This window comes from Rhinolophus hipposideros, assembly GCF_964194185.1.
Source record: "Rhinolophus hipposideros genome assembly, chromosome: 18".
NCBI classification, from domain to species: domain Eukaryota; kingdom Metazoa; phylum Chordata; class Mammalia; order Chiroptera; family Rhinolophidae; genus Rhinolophus; species Rhinolophus hipposideros.
The window spans coordinates 2,348,447-2,369,605 of record NC_138064.1 but is presented as its reverse complement, the minus strand read 5'-3'; the positions used below and the strand labels follow the sequence as shown (position 1 = coordinate 2,369,605).

Genomic DNA, 21,159 nt, shown 5'->3' with positions numbered 1-21,159 from the left:
CACCTTCCTCCGAAGGGCGCGAGCCGGCCCTGCTCAGCCCTGCAGCTCCAGCACTAGGCGGGGTCCTCCTTTTGGGTCCCTTTCCCCAAGGCCCTGCTGAGCCTGGGTGCGGAGGGCCCTTCCCAGGCTCAGCGCCTACCCTCTTCCCGCTCATGCCCCCCAGAACACTGGAGCCACACTCAGTGTGTGCACGTCCCCGCGTGTGCACCTGCACACATGCTGCCTCTCTGCCTCGTTTCCCGCCGCCTTCCTTCACCCAAACGACTCCTTGTGTCTCAGTGTGGCTCGTCCTGGCCGCGCTCTCCCTGCTGGGTCTGCCCATTTCTGACCAGGAGTCCAGTCTCCAGCTGTCATAGTGGGTCGTCTCTGTCCTTGAGTCCGGTCAACTCCGCCTCACGCAGTGCGATGCTCTGTTGTTAGGCGCGTACACGTTAAGGATTGTGAGCCGTCTTGCAGCACCTGCCCCTTTATCACCACTTAATGCTCCTCTGCCCTGGAAGCCGTCCCCGTTTCTGAAGTCCACCCCGTCTGAAGTTAGTACAGCTCCGCTGCTTCCTTTTGATTAGTGCTGGCGTGCTGTGTCTTCCTGGCTCCCTTTTCTTTTCATTGGCTTGTATCTTTCTATTTAGAGCGGGGTCCTTGTAGGCCACATCCAGCTGGCCTGCTTTGTGGATCCACTCTGACAATCTCTGTTTTCACGGGCGCACTTCGATCAGTGACGTTTAAGATGAGTATTGAAGCAGTAGGATTAATAGCTACCACATTTGTTGCCGTTTTCTGTTGGTTGCCCTCATTCGTCATTTGGTTTGTTGTCTTCCATCTCTCTGCCTCCTCTGATTCTGAGTGCTTTTTGTGACTTTCTGCTGTTCCTGCCTGCCTGGGCCTGTCAGGGTTAGGCCGACGTGCTCTGGAGCCCGGCTGGCCTGCCTTCCCCCCAGGACTGCTCAGCCTGTGTCCTGGAGGAGACTGCCCACGGGGACCTGAAAACCAGGACCTGGAGAGGACCACAGCCCAGGGCCTCTCCTGCCTTTCCCCGGGGAGAGTGACACTGGCCCTGGAGCAAGTGGAAAGATGGGAGGGGACTTGAGAAGGAAGCATCATGGGCCAGGGCACGTCATCATCTAGGGCAAGATACGGCCTCAAGGGCCCGGGGAGCAGGGCAGAGGGTCCCTCCTGCACCCCACACGATGTCCCAGGGCTGTTGGGCCCGACCCCAGGATTTACTGTGGAGGGCGTGGGGATGACTGAGCCCAGACTTCTGCCCTCGCAGTCTGGTGGAGGAGGTGGACACGACACAGCCCCTGGAGAGCCCTGACACAAACTTTTGCAAACGCTCCCGGGCATACAGCAGCCTGGTCTGGAGGAGCACCAACGTGACTTACGTACAGTGCACAGCGGTTGGCCATCCCAAGACCAGCGGGCCTTGTGACCTGCACGTGCCTGGGAATCAGGCCTGACCTGGAAGTCGGGAGGAGGTTGGAGCAATCACTCGGGCGTGGGGTCAAGTCTGGACTGGGCCAGATGTCGTTCTGGTCTGTGGACTTAAGCCTGACCAGGCTCCCTGACCGCTTGGGGTCACAGTGATGGACACATCCCTGAGCTCAGAAGCAAACCGGTTTGATTTTCCTGTCAGTGGAGGGACACATACAACTACTTTCCCTGGGGATGGGGACACCAGTGTTACAGAGGGATCGTGAGCCTGAGAGGGGAGCCCGGCAGGTTTTGTGAAGGGCAGTGCCCCAAGGGGAGGAAGGCACTGAAAGAGGAATGGGGCCCTGCAGCCACAGGCCTCCTCCTGCGGGGCCTGGGCCCGCCCTCGCCCACAGGAAGCCGGAGGGATGTTAGGGAGAGGAAGCTACGGCAGGTGCAGGGAGCAGGGGGTGATGCTGCCCAGAGCCCCGCTGCCCCGCTGGGGGGTCGGCACTGCCCAGCGTGAGCACCTGTGCCTGCGGGCAGGAGCAGGCCGCGAGAGCACCCCTGGCAGTGTCACCGTCTGAGGCGCAGGGATGTGGCAGAGCGGAGAGGAGGCCTGCGCTGACTCAGGAAGGGAGAAACAACATCTCTGGACAATTCACACAAGGCAACGTCACATCGAGTTGGTTTGACAACACATGGGAAAGGAGAAGTGAAATTTGTTAACTGTACCGAGATCCATGCAGTTCACTTCAGGGGACAGCTTTGGTACCAAATAATCCTCGTATGCAAATTCCCTCCAGGCGGCTGGTTCCCAGCTGTGCACAGGGACCCTGGCGGCTGGATCTGCTCCCATTCGCTGGTGGCCGCAGCCCCTCTGCTTGGCCTACAAGGGGCCTGCTGCCCGGGAGGAGGGACCCAGGGGACTGGCTCCTTGAGCAGCGAGGGGACGAGCAGCCGGCTCCCCCAGAGCACCCACTGGCCCCAGAGAGGGCAGCCCCAGGGGACAGAGCTCAGGGATGTCACCTTTCCTGTCCATGGCCTGTCCCCAAAGTGCAAAAAGCAAGGGGACTTCACAGTTGAGGTTTTACCTTCCTCTCTAGGAAAATACAGCCCAGAACTTGGCATTTTTGGAGCTGAGGTCTGGGCCCCGTGGTGCATTGAGTTCCCCATTTCCTCTGTCTACTTCTCTGTCGGGGCCCCAGCCTGTTTTCTCTGGCACCCACTTGCCACCCTCCCTGGAGTCACTCCCCAAGTGTCCTGTGTCCTCAGCCAGTGGCTTCCCAGCCCCCTCCTCACTTCGCCTCCTCTCTAGGGCCTGCTGATGGCGTCCCCTGCAGGGGGACAATGTGGGAGGCTGGGCAGCTGGCTGTCGTCCTGCCTGGAACAGCCGCTTCCCTGCCCTGCTGTTCTGGCTGTGCCTCACCCTCCCTCCTCTGTGCTCAGGCACCTTCCTGTACCTGTCACAGCCTCCCTGACAGTTAGTGACCCTCAAATCCACGACCTCTCTAAAGCTGACCTGTTCTCCTTATCCAGTTGCTTAAAGGACAGAGAATAATCCCCCTCTTCAGGCCCCCGCCAACCTCCTCCTTTCCTATTAACGGCTCAGGTCGGATCTGAGACTTGGGGTCGACTCCTCATTACACTGATGCACATCCATCCAATCATCTTAAAGAGAGGATTATGCCACCAATGTTGGCTGAGCATGCCCTTGGTCCGTTTGGGCTGCTGTAAGGAAGGACCGGAGTCTGGGTGTCGGACAAAGCACAGAAATTTATTTCTCACTGTTCGGGGAGCTGGAAGTCTGCGATCAGAATCAGGTGACGAGTCTTCTGTCCTTGTGGTGGAAGTGACCAGGGAGCCCCCTGCAGCCTCTTACAAGGACACTAACGCCGTGCCCTCCAATCCCATCGTGAGCAACCCCCCTCACCACCTCGGCCCCCCAAAGCCCACCTCCTAACACCAGTACCTGGGAGTTAGGGTTTCCACGTACGACTTGGGGGGGGGGGACCCAGACACTCGTGCCAGAGCAAGCGTCCGCTGTGCTCCAGTCCTATGTTGACGGAGGCCGTGGCAGTGAGTTAGAAACACCAGCCCCTGCTCAGAGAGATTGTGTCCTGGCAGCGGGGGTTCGCTGCTCTCCTCTCTGCTTCCGTTTCTCTTAGCCCTCTATCCGCAGGTGAAGGCACAGGTGAGGCCTCAGTCCGCCACGGCTCTCCCCAGGCCTCTGACGCCCCTCTGCCCCTCCTACTCCCACAGCCTGGGATCCCACCGTGCCCCCACGGTGTGCACTCTGGATGCGTGCTTCCTCGTGCTGTTCTGGGCTCTGCGAGAGCAGGGCTGGGGCTCAGCCTCCTCGGGTGCTGAGATTTGTGTGTCCAGGGCTGCCAGGTAGCACGGCCACTGCTCAGGCATTGAAGCTGTGTCCTCTGATCTGGGTTTTTTCGGGTGGCATAGCCAGTATTCTGGTTACCCTTGTCTATACCTGAGTTGTTTTAAACTCAAGAGGGTAAGAGAGAGACATCGTTAGTGTGTCCTCCTCCCTGGAAAAGGGGGTGGGGGCTGCCTCGAGCAGGAAGAGGCCTGGAGCCCGCTGAGCCCAGCCTGGCGGAGCTGGTCCCGCAGCTGCTGGGGGGGGGGCCCTGGCAGACCTCCAGCTCCACACGGTCAGGTGTGGGCCTCTGCAAGAGGCGCTTTTACCAGCCACCCAGGGGATTCTGAGCTGCATGTCAGACCTGGGGTCATGGCGGTCCCTGGAAGCACTGGGCCCCGGGCGTGGGTAGGGAGGCTTGGGGCAGCCGAGAGCTGAGAACTGGGAATTTGGGTGGGTGGTGGGAGAGGCCCAGGGCACGACCGAAGGGGCCTCGCCGTGGGGCAGGATGGTCATTCTGAGAGCTGAGGGCATCCACTCCCTCTTCCGTACAGGTGATGAGCATTGGGCTGTTTGGGGAGAGGAAGACACGACACGTGCTGTGTGGGCAATGGCCACACTTGGCTCCACGCCTGCCGGCCGCTGTCCCACAGTTACCGCTCTGGGTTCAGGTGCACAGAAAGGCCAGAGGAGCTCCGAGCTGTGCCCTGGGCTTTGGAGGAATGCGAGTTCCTGCGCCAGTGGCCTGAGAACGTCGTGAGACTTCAGCCGACTGCTCCGTTCCCTAGTGGCCCCTTCTGCGCCTAGCTGTGTGTGTGCAGTTGAGAAGTCATACCAAAAACAGACTTTGGGGACAGCCGGAAGGATTCTGTTCCCTGAGAATCCACGTGGTCTCAGTGCCAGTGCCAGGTTTCTCCAAAGAGCCACAGAACCTCCGAGATGCTTTACTTTGATAGAAAATATGGCATGTTAATTGGAAACGGGATCCGGGGTGTTTGATCTCTGAGCCCCCAGTTCTGATCCCCAAATTTCATGCTAACACTTAAAGTTAAGAGCGCGACTTTTAAATTTGCAGCACTCATCAGGAACAGAGGTGGCTGCCAAGAGGGGGGATGAGAAAACCCACGCAGGATACCTCCAGGGCTGCCTCGGGGCACATTGGAGCTGGAGTGCTCAGGGTCTCCGGTCCTGCTCCAGGTGTGCTGGGGACAGTGGCAGGGCGACCGCGTTGCATCCACGCCTCGCCTCCACTCGGCCCCTGGGCCCTTTGGCCTGCAGCCCGGCTTCTCACCTTGCTGCCTCCCACCTGGTGCCTTCCTCCTGGGCCCACCAGACAGACTTTTCCTGACTCCTCCCCATCCCAGGTGTGCACGTGACTGCTCTGCTTGTCACTGCCACCCCGTCCAGGCCAGCCTCCCCAGTGTGGGCTCACCTGTTGGGGCACACAGAGAGTGGCTGTGCCACCTCCTCACCAACAGTTTGCGGTGGACCAGAGGAAGGTATGCAGGCACCAGCGGTCTACAGCGTCAGAGGGCCGTGCTGAGAAGAAGCACTCAATGACTAAAATAAGGGCGTCCTCAGCCAGTGGCCACATCATGTGCTCCTCGGTCGGGAGCTGGGAGGCAGGGAGTGATAAGTGCATGCACTGCTTTCGTCGGCATTCCTCCAGCGGGCGTCATTAAGCTCCGTAAGGGACTGAGCTGTCACGATATGCACGAACCTGGTCCTCAGGCTCACCATCAAAGCCCACCTTTTCAGTTGCTTTCCCTGAGTTTGAGCCTGGGTTGTTTGTAGCTAAGTGTATAGATGCTTTATTCGATTTGGACCCAATCGCTGACAAATGACAAGGTGAAGCTATGAAATGGCGGGCCCGATTTGTAAGTGCGTGCGTCATCACGTTTCTAGGTGAGGTAACCCAAGGAGGCTGGGGTCATCCTCAAAAGGTGCTGCCTCGGCCCATGAGGGTTTTGAAAGCCCTCCTTGGAGCTGATGCCAGAGCCTGACGTGAAGCGGGACAGTCATTAAATGTTGCTCTCATTAAAGTTCCGCCTTAATTGGATCAAATGTACCATGTAAACTTGGTTACCTCAGTGTATATCTTGTGTCCGAACACATGTGTGTCCGAACACAAATGACGTCTGGCTATCTCTCTAAAAGGGACAGAGGATTTGTACCCATGTTTGCAGTCATGCACTTCTGTGGCAGAGCGGGGATGAGCCCTCCGGTGCCACCTGAAGTGTGCGGCGAGCGTGAGGTCCGGGTCGGGGTGTGGGTGCTGTGCTCCCCGGCATGGCCTGCCGCGTGGCCCTGTGCGGTTGGTGGGCAGCCTTGGGATATGCTCGTCGCCCACCACCTCCACCCGCCCTCAGCCCCACACTCGGAGGCCCCACGCTCAGCACAGCTCGGACAGGAGGTGCTCAGTGTTCTAGAAACATGGGGTGCATGGCCTTGGCCTGGGAGGGGTCCACAGGGGATGGCCACCTTGTCATACCAGGTGGACTTAATGGGAGGGGCCGACAGAACATTCTTGTGTTTATTTGTTCTATGACTACAGAGAAGAAGCATCTCAAAATGTGTCCAAAAGGATACTCTATTCCTCCAGGGGTGCACCCCCGTGTTCACAGCCAAACAGAAATAATTTAACAGCATCATAGCGGTGGGTTGGAAGTACCACTGCATTGTCTCATTCACGATCCTATACATGTGTTTGCCAGAGTGGCAGGTGAAGACTCTCAGCTGCATCAGATACACACAAAGTGGACCTTGACAATCAACACAGAAACATTGTAAAAAACGTGTATTAGAAAGTATTCTAAACAATATTGCATATTAATATCTGTTACGTATGTTCACAGTGAATGCTATCCACCGACAGACAGCGTGTGTGCTGCTTTTGTGATGCCTATTCATCTTAAATAAGTCTGATTTGGGGTCATTTTAAAGTAGGAAATAAACGCATGGACCTGACTGAGGGATATCTGGATTGGAAGTAGGCTTGCCCCTTCAGTACTGGAAGGGGCTGGAAGTTAAGGAGTGAAGGACAGAGAAAGACATTTACTCCTTGACTTGACTGCACATATACATTTAACCTTTTGTTTTGACTAAAAGATGATAGATACGACTCACAATGTAATCAAAACAAAATAAGAAAGAAACACAAAAGTAGAAAAAACACCGTCAAAGAAGTTTATATTTCTATAAGAAGTATGGATGATCTCTTTCTCAATCAAGATGTTAAGATTTCATTCCCGACTTGACTCACAACTGGAAGTGGGACATGCTGGTATCTGAAGTGACTGGTGCTGGGACATGCGTGCCCTTTGGTGACAGATCAGTAATGCAGTCCTTCTAGTGACTCTTCACCTAGGACAAGCCTGTGCTCTCAGGCACACGTTCCAGAAGGGACCTGGGTCGGGAGCCTGTGTCCAGGCTTTCTGCGTCCGGGGAGGTGGTGGCGGGAGAGGCAGGATGGCTAACAATTGTCCTGCTGAACAGATGGACCTGCCACTTCTAACCCTCCTTCCTCTGCTATGTATTTTAACCACAATGACAGTTGTGACACCCAGGTACTTCAGTACACAGCGGTCCCCAAGACACACACTCACACTACCCAACAGCAGGACAGTGACAGAACAAAAAGGTAGAGGGCATGCAAAATTCTACTTTACCAGCTAGAAGAAAACGTTAACATCTTTTGGTACAGAATGTGGCCACTTGTGAAACATAATTTAATTACACATTGACATCATCGTAGGAAATCTTATTTAAATACAATGTTTCAAAGGAAAATGCTTTTACAATATAAAACTACAACAAAAAGTATGTAAATAGTTATATTAACTAAAAAAGGCAGTGAAAAGAAGGGGAAAGCATTTTAGAAAAGTACTCCAGTAGCCTCTATTTACAATTCTGGGTTGAACTTCGTGTGAAGCCACTGAGAAAAAGAAAACCTGGTTACCACCTGACTTTGTGGGCTGGATGGAAAGCACAGGGCAGGTGGAATGGGCCGAACCGCAGGAAATGTCAGCGTCCCACTTTGAATCTGCCCAGTTAGATGAGGCGTGTCTTTCTCTGTCACTGCCTTTTGAATGAAAGCTCTCAGCAGCCAGTTCTTCTCTCTGTGCCATTGTTCAGTGCACCACGACCTGCATTATGATACTGTTGTTTCCAGTTTCAAAATGCCATAATGTTCTGTAAGCACAGAAGCCCATGCATGGCTCCAGAACTGTATCTTTGTGGGCTCCATCCTTTTTATAAAGCTCGAATGCACAGGAGAAGGTTTGTTTCTGAAGACTGGAGGGGACTAGTTCATTATAGAATTTATAATGACTCCAGAGCAATGAGTCAGGCTCCAGACTGCTGCCCAGGAAATTCCCCCAATGCTTTTATGCTCAGAAGGCTTCCTAGCCTTTGCTCTAGAATTCATTCAGGGCAGTGGACATTGAGGAGTCTGAGAGGCTGCCATCCCTTCCCCATCTTTGCCCAAGGAGCCCGACAGGCACAACTTTCCCAATAACTTCTTTTCCTGTGCAGAAAATGACAGAATAATTTCCTTGAAAAATTGCATGACATAGCTGTGTAGTTTGCAGCCCCTGCTGGGTCAGAGCACCCCTAGGAGAGCTCACCAGCACTGGCCAGGGGCTGCGAGCACTGCTTCTGGGGCCTTGGGAAGCCCATCTGGTGTGCGACCCTAGGCCTAGCCTGGACCCGTCTCCTTTCATCCCAGACCGTGCGTGGCCTGGTGTGACAAAAATACTCCTGAAAATAACCCATTACTTGGCAGAAAATATTCTAGGTCAAGTGAATGAGTGGATATTAGCTACTGTGTTTCCCCCAAAATAAGACCTAGTTGGATCATCAGCTCTAATACACCTTTTGGAGCAAACATTAATATAAGACCTGGTCTTATATAATATAATGTAAGAGCAGGCCTTATATAATATAACATAAGACCGGGTCTTGTATTAACTTTTGCTCCAAAAGACGCATTAGAGCTGATGGTCCGGCCCTTATTTTGGGGGAAACACGTAGCAGCCACTTAACATACCAAACGTAACCCTGCATCTGTGGGGATTGGTTTGTGAGCATCCAGCAGTTCCAAACTTTTGGAGCATCCAAAATTCTCCTTATTTCTAAATGCAAATCAAATTCCTAAGCAACTTAAAAAAGGAAAGAAGAAAACGGAAGGTCATTTAAGAAAAGAAAAAGCCCCAGGTCCCAGCTCCCTTCTTGCAGCTCGGTGTTGGGGGGTTGGCGAGTGGGGAGGCACCGGCCCGGCTTAGCTCAGGTGGAAGCGGTGCTCCCCCCGCGTGATGTGGGACGAGAACTCGTAGCGGTCCTGGCTGTGGTAGCCGCACATGTTGCACTCGAAGGGGTCGCGGAAGCCGTGGCAGCCCATGTGGATGGTGTACATGACGTGGTCCAGGAAGAGCACGCGGCAGTGTTCGCACTTGTACACCTTCAGATGCTCCCCGGCCGCGCCGGTCACGCGGAAGGCGTCCTGGGGGCCGTCGGGGGCCGCGCGCAGCGCGTCGGAGGCTGCCTGCTCCTCCTTGATGGACAGCCCGTTGCGCGCGTGGGGGGTGATGTGGTTGGTCAGGTAGATGAGGCCGCCGCGCTGCTCCTCGGCGTTGCTCTCCGTGTCCGTGGAATCCTGGCAGCTGTTGCTCGGGGACGCGTCCCTCTCGGACGACACGGACTTGGCCTGGGACAGCAGCAGCAGGTGCTCCACGGCGCCGTCCTGGGCCGAGGGGTTGCACCGCGCGGGGCCCTCCGCGTGCGGCCTGTGCAGCTGGTACATCTGGCCGAGGCCCGGGGCCACCTCGGAGCCGCCCGGGGGCGTCTGCACCAGGGGGCGCAGGGACTCGGCGCCCAGGTAGCTGATGGCGTTGTTGATGGCCTGGTCCATCACGTGCGTCTGCATCATCTCGTTCTCCTGCTCGTAGCTGCCGCCGTCGTAGGCCACGTCCGACAGGCACTTGTCCCCTGTGGGAAGCAGGTGACAGTCAGCGAGGCCCGGTGAGCTCAGGCAGCGACACGGGAAGTCGTCACCGGGGCACCGACCCGGGGCGTCCCGTGCAGGGACCCGCAGCGCCCACACCCCACTCGGGAGGAATCGCGCGCGCGCGCAGGCGGGTAAACGCGCGTGAGCCCAGCGGGGCGCCGGCTTCGCTGTCTGTGCCCGGACGGCGCAGTCAGACACCGTGGGGGTCAAGACGAACGCCTGTGTTTTCCAGGGTGCTGAGCAACTTATAATTTATCATAATTTCATTTAATTAAAATACACGGTTATATCATTATTCACAATAATTTGCAATGCATCTCTTTAAAATAATATGTATTTTAAATTTGCAACTTTAATATTCTAGAATAAGATGTAATCAAAATATGTGATAGCTGTGTGTTCTGCACACTAAAGTGACGGCATCCGTGTCCATAACGCAGAGCTGAGTGAGCTCTGACTGGGCTGAGAGTAAGGAGGACACTCAGACATCCCAGCCATTGCCCGCAACCTCCTTCGCCTGAAGTCCCACTTCCTTTCCCTCGTCGGTTGCCCTGGAACCATGTGCCCCAGAGACTCATGGTGGGAAGCTGGAGCAAACCAAGCAAGCTACAGGATATATGGTGAGCTGTTTGCTTGTTCTTTCAAAAAATGACCGAGCGTGGGTGATGCCCAAGGACCTACTGCCCAGGGCTGACGAGCGAGTGACCTGGGCCTCCAGCGTCTGCGGGAAGCTCCTTTCCCCAGGAAAGCTGAAATCTCAGCCCAGCCTTGGCTTTCCGGGATTAGCTTTAGAGTAAACATTTTCATTAAAGAAATGAAACTAATTTTCTTAAAGATACACCTTCTCGATCTATTGTTCAGAAGTTTGGTATGAAACCATGGCTACAGAGAAGAGTCATTAAATAGTGTCTGGACTGTTGACCTGCTTCACTTTCAGGGGTGGTTAAGTATTATTACAAGTCAAAGCACATGAGGCCATGCGGGGCGTGTCTGACAGGGATACATTTTACCCCTCACTCTTCCCTTCAGTACATCTTCACTAGCATAGACCATGGACCAGACCGTGGTGACAGAGAGGTGAGCAAGTCAAAATGGTCCCCATCCCTAGCAGCACACAGCAAACGGGGACAGGCGTTAAAGCCTGATCCTGCAAACAGTGTATCAGGTCTGGGAAGTCCTATGAAGACAAAGGAAGGATTGCTAGGACAGTGTCACCCAGGCTTCTGATGGAGGAGGAATCAGCCAGGCAGGTGAGGTTTCGTGCCCCACACTGGGAGTAGCAAGAGGGACAGGTGAGAAGGAGCCTGGAGCTTTGGAGGGATGGGTGAAGGTAGTGGGGCGGAGGCCTGGGCATAGGGCGAGCGAGGGGCCGGGCCAGATCTGCAGGCAGAGCTAGGCCGGGGGAGGCATTGTCCAGAGGAAGATGGAAGCCACTGAAGGGTTTGAAGGAAGGAATCTCTCCTCAAGTCACCAGAGGAAGAACATATTGGGGAGGGACAAAGGTAGGGGAATTACTTCCAGTCTGTCCCAGAATCCAGGTTATGGCTGATGGTGGCTGGTGAGGGTGGTGCCAATGCAGGATCCCTCATCTCCCATGCTGACACCTGACTTCAGAGCCTTCTGCTCATCAGAATCACAGAAGGGCAAACTATCCCATAGTTCACAGGCTTAATAACAATCCTTTATTTTTTAAAAATCTCTGCGACCATTGATGATTACTGAGGAGTATGCCTCATCATACTACAAAGTATCTTTAGGTCTCCTTTCTTGCTTTGAAATGGATACTTTCACATAACGGCCTGATTTCCACTCATTTTAATCTACTGGAGGTCAGGTGGCACGTGTCTGATAATGGTCCAATGCGATCCTCTGATTACAGACAGAAACCGTGTCAGTGGCCAGTCACACCCTCTGCAGACACTGAACAGAATGGGACCTCGATCACGTTGGGTTTCTCCCCATCAGAGGTCAGAAAAAATAAACGGACAGCATTACAGAAACCACAGAACGTTTTTTTTCTGTTTTTGTGTTGTGCTAAATGTCTTACACTAACCCCCAAACAGAATTAACCCTTTCTGGCTTATATCCCAGCCTACGCCTCCACTTATCCTGGGAAGGAGAGAGGGGAGAGTGGACTTTGCAGCCAATTCTAATAAATATAACAGTGCTTACAGCCCCGCCAAAAGTAGTGCTTTCCCACGTAATCATCCTGGTTCTCCACAAAGTCATGGTTTCCCAAGCAACCATTGAACTCTGTTGTTTCTCAAGCTTGGTATCAACAATAAATGGATGTAGGAAGAAAAAGAAATATTTCGGATTGCCGTGGCATATCGAAACAACCCACGGAATTTCCCTTCCCTAATACTCCACAAAGTGAGAAAAATAAAAGCCCACAAAATTAACTTTGGCAATAAACTAAAGAAAGGAACCCATTCTAATAAAATATATATATTAAAAAGTCAAGGACCAAGGAAAAAAAATTCTGGCATGACTCATATGGCAAAGCTTGGCTGCTGATCTCACTTCCAAAAACCTTAAGTATGAATCAACACAACCCTCAGCATTTTCCCTAATACCCTCATATCTGTAGAGAATGAATTGAAATAGGTCTGTTTTTTCACTTCTGATCAAAAAGCAGTTGAAACCTCTGATAGTGAGAACCAGGTGACAAAGCACAAGTGAGTGGTGAGGTTGTCTATCTGGACAGGAGTGACGTCCTCCACGCGGTACACTGAGGGGGTGTGGCCTAAAGTCTCAGCATATCCCCTAAGGATGGGAAACACTCCCCAACCCGGTACAGTGACAACTGGCTTAGGACATTTAACCCAATCTCAGCACTAGAGAGAGAGCCGAGAGAAAGTCTTTTAACAAAGACTGCTCTCTGCCTCACCTGAGTCCCCCAGCCCATCTTTGGCATTATTTCAAGATTTAGAAAAGTCAGTAGCTCTCACAGGAAATAAAAGTGTCTCAGATACAATGGGAAGAATCTGAAATGTCAATCAAGCTATATCAGCCCAAGTAGAAAAAGCAAGATGGTAAGAAATGTCATGGTTACTACGAAAATATTTCCTAGCAATACAAAGAAAGGAAGTAAAACACAGACCACTAAGCCCATCCTAGGAAAAATGCTTAATTCAAAGAAGAGAGGAAATGTCTCATAATTGCTTTGTGACATGAGCTCAATTAAAAAAAAGAATACTGAAAGAAGCATGCTAAAACAACAGAATGAGATAAAAAAGGAGATTGCAGATCTCAAGAAAAAAATGATCCAAACAGTATTATTACAGAATCAATGCCTGGATTAGAAGCAGCAAGTAATAGAACAAAAACTACTAAAAATGGAATTACTGACATAGAGGAAAAACAGAAGATAATAACAGTGAATAAATGTGAAAGGCGGAAAAAAACTTGAAATGCTAACAGATATGGAAGACAAATTATCCAACATAAGGATGACTGCTATCCTTGAATAGAAATCACAATAGATGGAACAAAAGATACATTTATAAAAAAAGAGAATTTCCCAGAAATAAAGGAAAAAAAAGGGGAATCCCCAGATTAAAATGGCAGGAAATTTTTATTCAGAATGCAAAACACCAAGATATATCCTAGTGAGGGTATTTAACTTTAAGGTTAACTTTAAAGTTAAAAAGTTAAAGTTAAGGTTTCTTTAACTTTAAGGTTAAAGAAAGAACTCTTCAGGCACTCAGGAAGAAAGTGAAAATCTCACCATCAGTCATGGAAAGATCCAGAAAGTTCTCAGGGGGGATAAAAGAGTGACCCAGCACCACACATTCCCTCAAGATGCTCTTCAAGTAGAAAGGCAACGGGCAGACACCCTCACACAGCAAGGCACTCGAGACATAGAGCAGCTATAGAACCTTCTCACAAAAAGTGGCTTGAGTGTAAAATCCAATCAATGAAGAGATTACTCAAATAGAATTAGTGGCACCTGAAACTAATATAATATTGAATGTGAACTATAATTGAAAAATAAAAAGTAGGAACAGTTGTAAAGCGACTGGATCTGAACTTTGAGTCAGTTTAAATGTAGAGCAAATAATAAACTACTGTGAGGACTCTGATTACAGAAAAGAATGTGAAATTATTAAGCTAAACAATGTAAAAATAATTATCTAACTAAACATTGGGAAGTGGGATAATGCCCTTATTTTACAAAGCAATGAGTCAGTAGATACTGCTTAAACTGATACAAATGGATTAAAAATGACTTAAAGGTCTTAATGTTTTTCATAATATACATTTTTAATCTTTGAGAAAGGCTTTAAAAATAGTTATCTTCCTGTGAGAAAATATTTGAGGATGAGTCAGTCCTCTTGTTTTGGTAGCTTCCTATTCACCTCTTAAATTTAAGGCATGTAGAAATGAACGCCTTCATTTGCAGTAGCACCTGTATGATACTGTATGATAGGGTCTTTACATCTTTATTCCACACCTTCCCACCTATTCATTATCCTCTCTGTTCACATACAGTCGCATAGAAATAGAAAGCTGTTTAGGATGAATCTCAGCTATACTTAATGCTGGTCATTTCTGGATGTTGGGTTTTGTGGTGGTTTTAATATATTCATCTTTGCATGAAAATTCTTTATATTAAGTTCATGTGTCATTTAAATAATACAATAGGATGTTTTCTTTCTTTTGAGAAAAGAAAATAAACTAAGATGATTATAATGAGTAGCAGGAATATTGATCGTTGTTATTTTCCTCTTCTGTATTTAAAACGTGTTTTCGCCACAATCACTGAACAGACTAAAGAGAACGATCAGCGTGGCGACACACTGGCGGCCCCTTGCTGCTGAGCCCCACTGGTCCTGCTCACCTGTGTCTGTTACCCCAGAGGATGAGCTCCTTGGTGAGGAGTGTGGCTGGCAATGCTCACATCGCAGCCTGATTTAAAAATGTTCCCCACAGATGACATGCCCATGAAGCAAACGACAAGCCATTCTGAGCACTATGCAACCTGAAAATACCATCAGCTCACGAACAGGTGCGTGCTTGTGCCGAGAACACTGCCACACCTGTCGTGCTTTTGGTCCTCACAAAGCACTGCAGAAGGCAGGCCTGAAACGGACGCCTCACACCCGTTTCCAGGTGGGGACAGGGATGTGCTCAGGCCACCATGCTAGTCACAGCTGGAGCTGGACCCCGAAACCCTGTGTCCTGAAAGACAACCTGGAGGGCTCTGAGCTCACCTGCACTGGGCCAGCGTGTACGGCTGAGCTCGTCCATGAAGGACAGAGTCAGCCTCCGGGCAGAGGTTAGGAGGGCCCTGAGAGCGCCAGCCCCATTTTGATTTTAGAGAGTGAGGAGCTGTGACAAGTAGGAATGGTTGACTGAAATCCCATCCAATTGAAGTGAGGGTGTTCAGGGGCAAGAAGAGCCATTATTTTAGAAATAAACTGCTAGCCACCAAGCGCGTGGGGAAACATCTGACAGAAGACACAGCCGCTTGTGAGCGCTTCTTTCCGATCCCACCCTGCTATCCAGGGGACTTCTGGTTCACCTTAGTTTTGCTTGAGCAAAGCTTTTTTTTTTCCTAACATGGAAGCATCTACCTGTGAAGGTGACATGTAAATTGCGGTCTCACGCGAGCTGTCTACAGCAGAGTTTCACAGGTCACCACATTTGGCCTCAAGTCTCCAAAAGCTAAAATGGCTGCACATGCTCACTGACCAAGCCCTTGGCAGTCTCGCGTCCTCCCCTGCAGGGTGGAGTGGTCCTCAGCTCCCCAAGGCCAGTCACCCTTCACAGGCCTCAGACGCACGGCTGCACGGTCTCTGCTCCATCTCCCTGGTCACCTGCCAGCTGCGCTCCCCACTGCACACCCGGTCTCCCCACAGCACCCTGCGACTTGAGACCTCACCGCCAAGCCTCTTCTCCTCATGAGCTGACTCTCACTCTGCTCATTCCCAGGGTCTGAAAGCTCACGTTTATGGGGCGACTCCCCACACGCTGTGTCCAGCCAGTGGTTTGACAAAACATCTTTTAACTTCTTCCCCCACCCCTCCCAACCCCCAACCTATGACAAACCTTTATTTAAAAACCTGATCAAAATGAAAGCCACTTTAAGTGCAAGAAGGAGGCTGGAGCCCCAGACCTTGGCCTCCCTTGGGTCCTTCCCCGTTCCTGCCATCCTGTCTGCCTTGGAGGACAGCAGGCACCCTCTGGAATCCGCAGCCCCATTAAACGTTACCACGTTTCAGACCCATCCCCTCTCCTGGCACACATTTCCCAGAGTCCCACGTGGCATATAAAGCAGGAAGTCCTTGAAAGTGAGGAGATTAAAAGTGGAAATCCTCCTGGTTCCAAAAACGGAGCCTCCGGGCTCGATCATTTCTGTAACTGGCCCACTACCGTACCAGAGTACCCCCGACTGGTGGTTTCCATCCCCCAGTCCCTGCGCTGGCCTGAACCCCCTCTCTCATGCTGCCTCTCTCGTCCGTACCCCTCTTTCCATGCCACCACCGTCCCACTGCTCTCCTTCTCCCAATCAACTTTCGGTGCTGCAGTCTCTATTTTCCTGGATGTGGCTCCAGTTAAGAATATGCCAATGCTTTTTTTCTGCTTACTGAATGAATTAAGGATATTTTTTTCTACCTTGGCATAAAAAGCCATTCATCTGATGGCCAGAGCTTCCTGAGACTTTATTTTCATGTGCTCTGAGGGTACTTGAGTTAGCTTAGGCCACCCCTTCTCCATGGACACGGCTCACATGTCCCCATCCAGCCCCACAACCAGCATCACCATTTCTCTGTATTGTTCTCATCTGTCTGCTCAGAATCCTCTTCCATTTTTCCACTATCAGTACTGGGCTCAAATCCTATTCTTCCGTCAAAGTCACTGTCAACTTCAGAAGCTTTTATGGACCCTCTTTCCCGGACACGACCCTCCCCCGTGGTCCTCTTTCTGTATCCTCCCCAAGATAAGAGTGGGCCTTCATACTGAGCCTTGCTAAATGTCCTCCCATCCTTGGTGTTAGGTCATGTTCACAAAACCCTGTTAAGTAAAGAAGAAAACCATGGCTTGGAGAAGCCACGTAATTTTGCAAGAGGGCAGTGTTAACATGGCTGTGCCCTGACGCCCACAGGTTCGTGGTGCGTTTCCACTTTCACACCCGCCTGGGGGTCATTCTTTCCGTAGGCTGAGTGTCTGGCCTGGCTGATGCTGTTGGTGCATTTCCGTACCACCTACACTGGACAACAAGCTGGGGGAAAGGACTGCCTCACTCTGCCTCTACCCCTGAAAGCACCTGGCGCAGGTGGAGGGTCACCTGTGAAAACAGGAATTGTAGCTTGTCACTGGGCATTTCTCCTGGGCCACAGTGCAGTTCTGCCCATTAAACCTTTGCAGTAGCCCGTGTGGAGAGAAGTATGAGCTTCGTGGGGAAAACGACCATCTGAAGCTCAGCGGCTGCTCAGGCTGGGCTATTCAGGCTGTGGTGGGCCCTGGCCGAGCCAGGCCCACGCTCTCGAACCTGTGCACACTGACCCGGCCACCCGGGTGGACACCGAGTGTCCACAGGCCCACCTCACCGAGTGCCCCGGACACTGCCAGACTGCTTCTAGGAGAAACTACTGGGGAAAATCTGTCATTTTGAAAAAATGCCAAGATATTTAAGAAATGTTAAACTTTTGTTACTTTTTTAAAAAAGTTAGATTCTTTTTCTTTTTCCTGCACTCAGCTGATTTCCACCTGAGCCTAAAACACCCGCACAGTTGTTTGTTTTTTTTTTTTTTTTAAGAGACAGCAAACGTTTAACTCTTACCAACAAATTTCTGAGGCATAGAGCTCTTACGTTTGGCGACGTTACTTGCTAGTCTGTCCAGCACGAGGGATCTCTCTGATCCTGTCTTGCACAGGTCTTCTGCCATTTCACTGTGATTAGTTTCTTCTTTAATGACTAAAGTCAAAGACAGTTAAGAGAGGCCAGTTTAGAAATGCTTACGGTGAAAGGATTCAGTCACGTCCAGTGCTAATCTGACATTTGTTAAGCCTACAAAAGCCAGGCCCTTCTCACAGATTATTTCTAATCTTCCCAGCAACCCTGCCAGGCAGACAGGGGTTGAACAGAACCACCTGCTAAAGACACCTGCTCACTGCACATTGTCCCCTGTGCCCAAAGGACCAAGCACCACCACTGCCACCAGGAGGTGGACTGTGACTAGTAATTGTGTCCCTTTGACGAGCCCTCTTAACTTGTCAGGTGCTCTCAAATTCACTGACTCAGTCAATCCTGACATCATCACGTTTCTGAGAATGAAAGAACTGTCAGAGCTGGAAATCATCTAAAGGTCCGACTCCACCTACAGGCACAGGGAACCGAGAAGCAGAAGAAACGCCCAAGACACTGCAGCAAAAGCCTGGCAACACGGAGACAGAACCCAGCACTCCCAATCCCTGAACACGGCAAGCTCTGGAAAATCAAATAACACCTGCAGATTGTAGAATATTTAGGAATTGTGGAGGTAATTGTTGGTGTAGGAAGTATTTCTAGCCCATCTTTATTTTTCTTATGTCATCTCTTTCTACAATCGAAGATACAACTTTTTATCCTGTGTAGTCTCATCTATGTTCTAGTTTTTACAGTTGGGTTTTTGGTAATGTATGTTGTCCATCTCCTTGCGATTTATCCTAATGTATACGGAGCTGAAAATGTAAATTGACTATTTTCCAAATAGATAACCACTTCCTCCAACACCGTTTCTGAACAGACCATTTAAATCCCACTGCCAGGGGCCTCCTCCTTCCTGAGACGTGAGGTGCTGCTTTCCCCTTATCTGCTATTGATCTGTCTGTCTCTTCTTCAAGCTGGTCCACATTACAGCTACATTTTAATAAGCATTAGACATTCTGCTTTCAAAAAAATGCCAAATCCCTCACTGATTTTTCCGGATATACTTTACTATATATGGTTACCAAATCCAATCAAGTCTACAAACCAAGTTTATGCTAAATCATGCCGGGATTTGGGAGGACACACACGTGCAGTGTCTAGTCCTCCCTCGCTCTTCAATCTCCCACGTTTTCTCTCGGTGTGGTTTGGTAGCTTTCTTCATTATGTCCTGCACATTACCTACTAAAGTTATTGCTAATTATTTTACGTCTTCCTTGTTTCAGTATGATTACCACTTTGAAAAAAAATATTTCAAATTTGTCATTGCTAGTATATGTAATTTTTTAACACCAAAAACACGTGTTTCTTATTAAATGGGTAAATGTAATGCCCTGATTTATATGAAGGATACACGTAAAACCCAAGTTCAATCCCACTGGTTGTACTTTTGGCCTGTCGCGCTCACGTGCTTCCTGTGTGTCCATCCTTCTCTGCGCAGCAGGGCGCTGTGGCATGCCCAGGGCACCTGCCAGGCTGCAGGCTCCTGCCAGCGCCAACCCTCAGAGTCACCACCATGAGGAACAGCTCAGCCCAGAGCCCCTGGGCCCCCGGCTGCTCTGCCCTTGATGCAGTCCCGCTCAGGGCTTGTGACACAATTTGTACACTTGCGGCTCAAGAGACACTTATGTTTTCCATAAAGACATTAGGAAATTATAACGGGTGACCAAAATGCCTTTGCCTAAAAGACACTATGATTCATAGAACGTATCTTTTCTACATCCTATCAGGTAGGTTTTGTGTGTACCTACTGCACCAGAATGGCCCCAACCTAAGGGGGTTGGAGAGGGAAGAGCCTGCTTGGGTGTCCGCGTGAGTGCTGAGTAGCTGGTCCTGGGGTGCGTGGCAAGGATGAGAGGAAGATGTACAGAGGACACAGGTTCTGCTGGCCCTGGCACCGCAAAGCCAAGCGATCAGGACCCCCACCCCGCCCACTGCCTGCCCTCCGAGTCCCAGACGTCTTTGGAGGACTTCTGCTTAAGTGCTTTTATGGATTCCCAAGTCCCTCCAACCGGCACACGAGACGCCTTCTCAGCTCCTGAGGACAGGAGCACGATGACACATCACTGGTACTCCAAGCCATGTGGTCACCAAAGGGGGAAATTAACACTTTAGCACTGAATCGATTTTCACCATCGGGTCATATTCAATGCCTAGATTGCTGACCTATAAGCTTATTGGTATCAACAGCCAAAAGAAGAGAATTAAATGTCAATCCTCAAGTGACCCAAACTCCGTCACTCTCACAACTGTACCTTCTCTCACGTTTCCTTCTACATGGTTGGCTGGGCAGGAATTATCACTGCCGTTTATGAGATGAGCTCAGGGTCATAATCAGGAAAAGATTCAGAACTGAAACTTGAACCCAGGACTCAGAGAAATGCATGCACGCTGCTTGCCCCCTGGAAGAAGCTCTCCCCCTGCTGTGACTTCACAGCTTGTTTCTTTGGAAATGTGGACAGTGCAGAAAACCCACATGCTCTGTTTCTTATTCATTTTGTCTTCTCAAGTCCCTGTGTAGTTTTAAAGGGAAATTCAGACTACTGTGCTCAACAGGGCATGGCGTTGCAGGTAACACGTCCTCAGCAAACATTTGCTCAGTAGACAAATGGCTATTTAACCATTAATCAGCAGCTCTTACTTCTGAGATCCATTCTTCTGTTTTTTATAGGAAAATACCATATCCGAGTATTCATATTTTATTTTAAAGGCACATAGATCATCTTCTCACCCCTCAGTCTCCTGCCCTGGGATCCGGCCACAAATTGATGTGCTACATCATGATCATCATTGTTGTTTTTAATAGCTAATGTCCCATCTTCCGTGGACACTCAATACCTTTACATTCTAGAAACAGACCTTAGACTCTGAAGGAAGCTAAATGATCACCTCACGGGATCTCCCTATTTCACAGGTGAGAAGAGTAAGTCCCAGAGAAGTCAGCCATTGGTCCCAGGTCGTCATCTGATGGGTAGGGAGACAGCATGGGGATGGCAGCGCTCTCGACATGTGACAAGCGGCCTCTGTATGCTGACACTGTCTGACTTCCAGGGCCTCACTGTTCTCTCCTGCTCTCTCTCCGCTGCTCGCATAACGTGCATGTTCCCAAACGTACCTTGTGTCATGGAACTGTACACTTAGAAAGGGTGAACAGCCCGGTTTCTTTGATGGTTGCTTTATCATGATAAATACAACAAAATACAATAATCAAGTAAAATTTAAAATTACAGATATAATCTGAGTGTCCCCTGACGGATTTCCTTTTTGAGCCATTCACTCAAGTCTGAAAGCTGAGTGAGGCTTCATAAATTCTCAACCATTTAACTCCTACTCCTTGGTCCAGTGACAATTTACCCAGTGGTCATGCTAAAGGAGCCGTGTTTTGGAAGAGGTTGATCTATTCCTAAATGTCTTCTGTGTTAATGTTAGGAGGTGCCTTTGTGGACTGAGTTCCGC

The 21,159-nt window shown here is 50.4% G+C and overlaps 1 protein-coding gene across 5 annotated transcripts in view; it reads right to left on the bottom strand.

Annotated features, from left to right (window-relative positions):
- Positions 1 to 6,357: 6,357 nt before the first annotated feature.
- The window catches only part of IKZF1 (IKAROS family zinc finger 1), an 88,564-nt gene continuing 73,762 nt past the window's right edge, over positions 6,358 to 21,159 (bottom strand). For 3 of the 5 annotated variants that reach the window (XM_081080269.1, XM_081080267.1, XM_081080270.1), the window contains 2 exons: positions 17,608 to 17,712; positions 6,955 to 9,769 (listed from right to left, as the gene is read on the bottom strand). In XM_081080269.1, the coding sequence (XP_080936395.1) occupies positions 9,063 to 9,769; positions 17,608 to 17,712 (812 nt within the window). In that variant the 3' untranslated portion in view covers positions 6,955 to 9,062. Of the gene's footprint in view, positions 9,770 to 17,577; positions 17,713 to 21,159 lie in introns of all 5 variants that reach the window. The other 2 variants (XM_081080268.1, XM_081080266.1) reach the window with 2 other exon arrangements.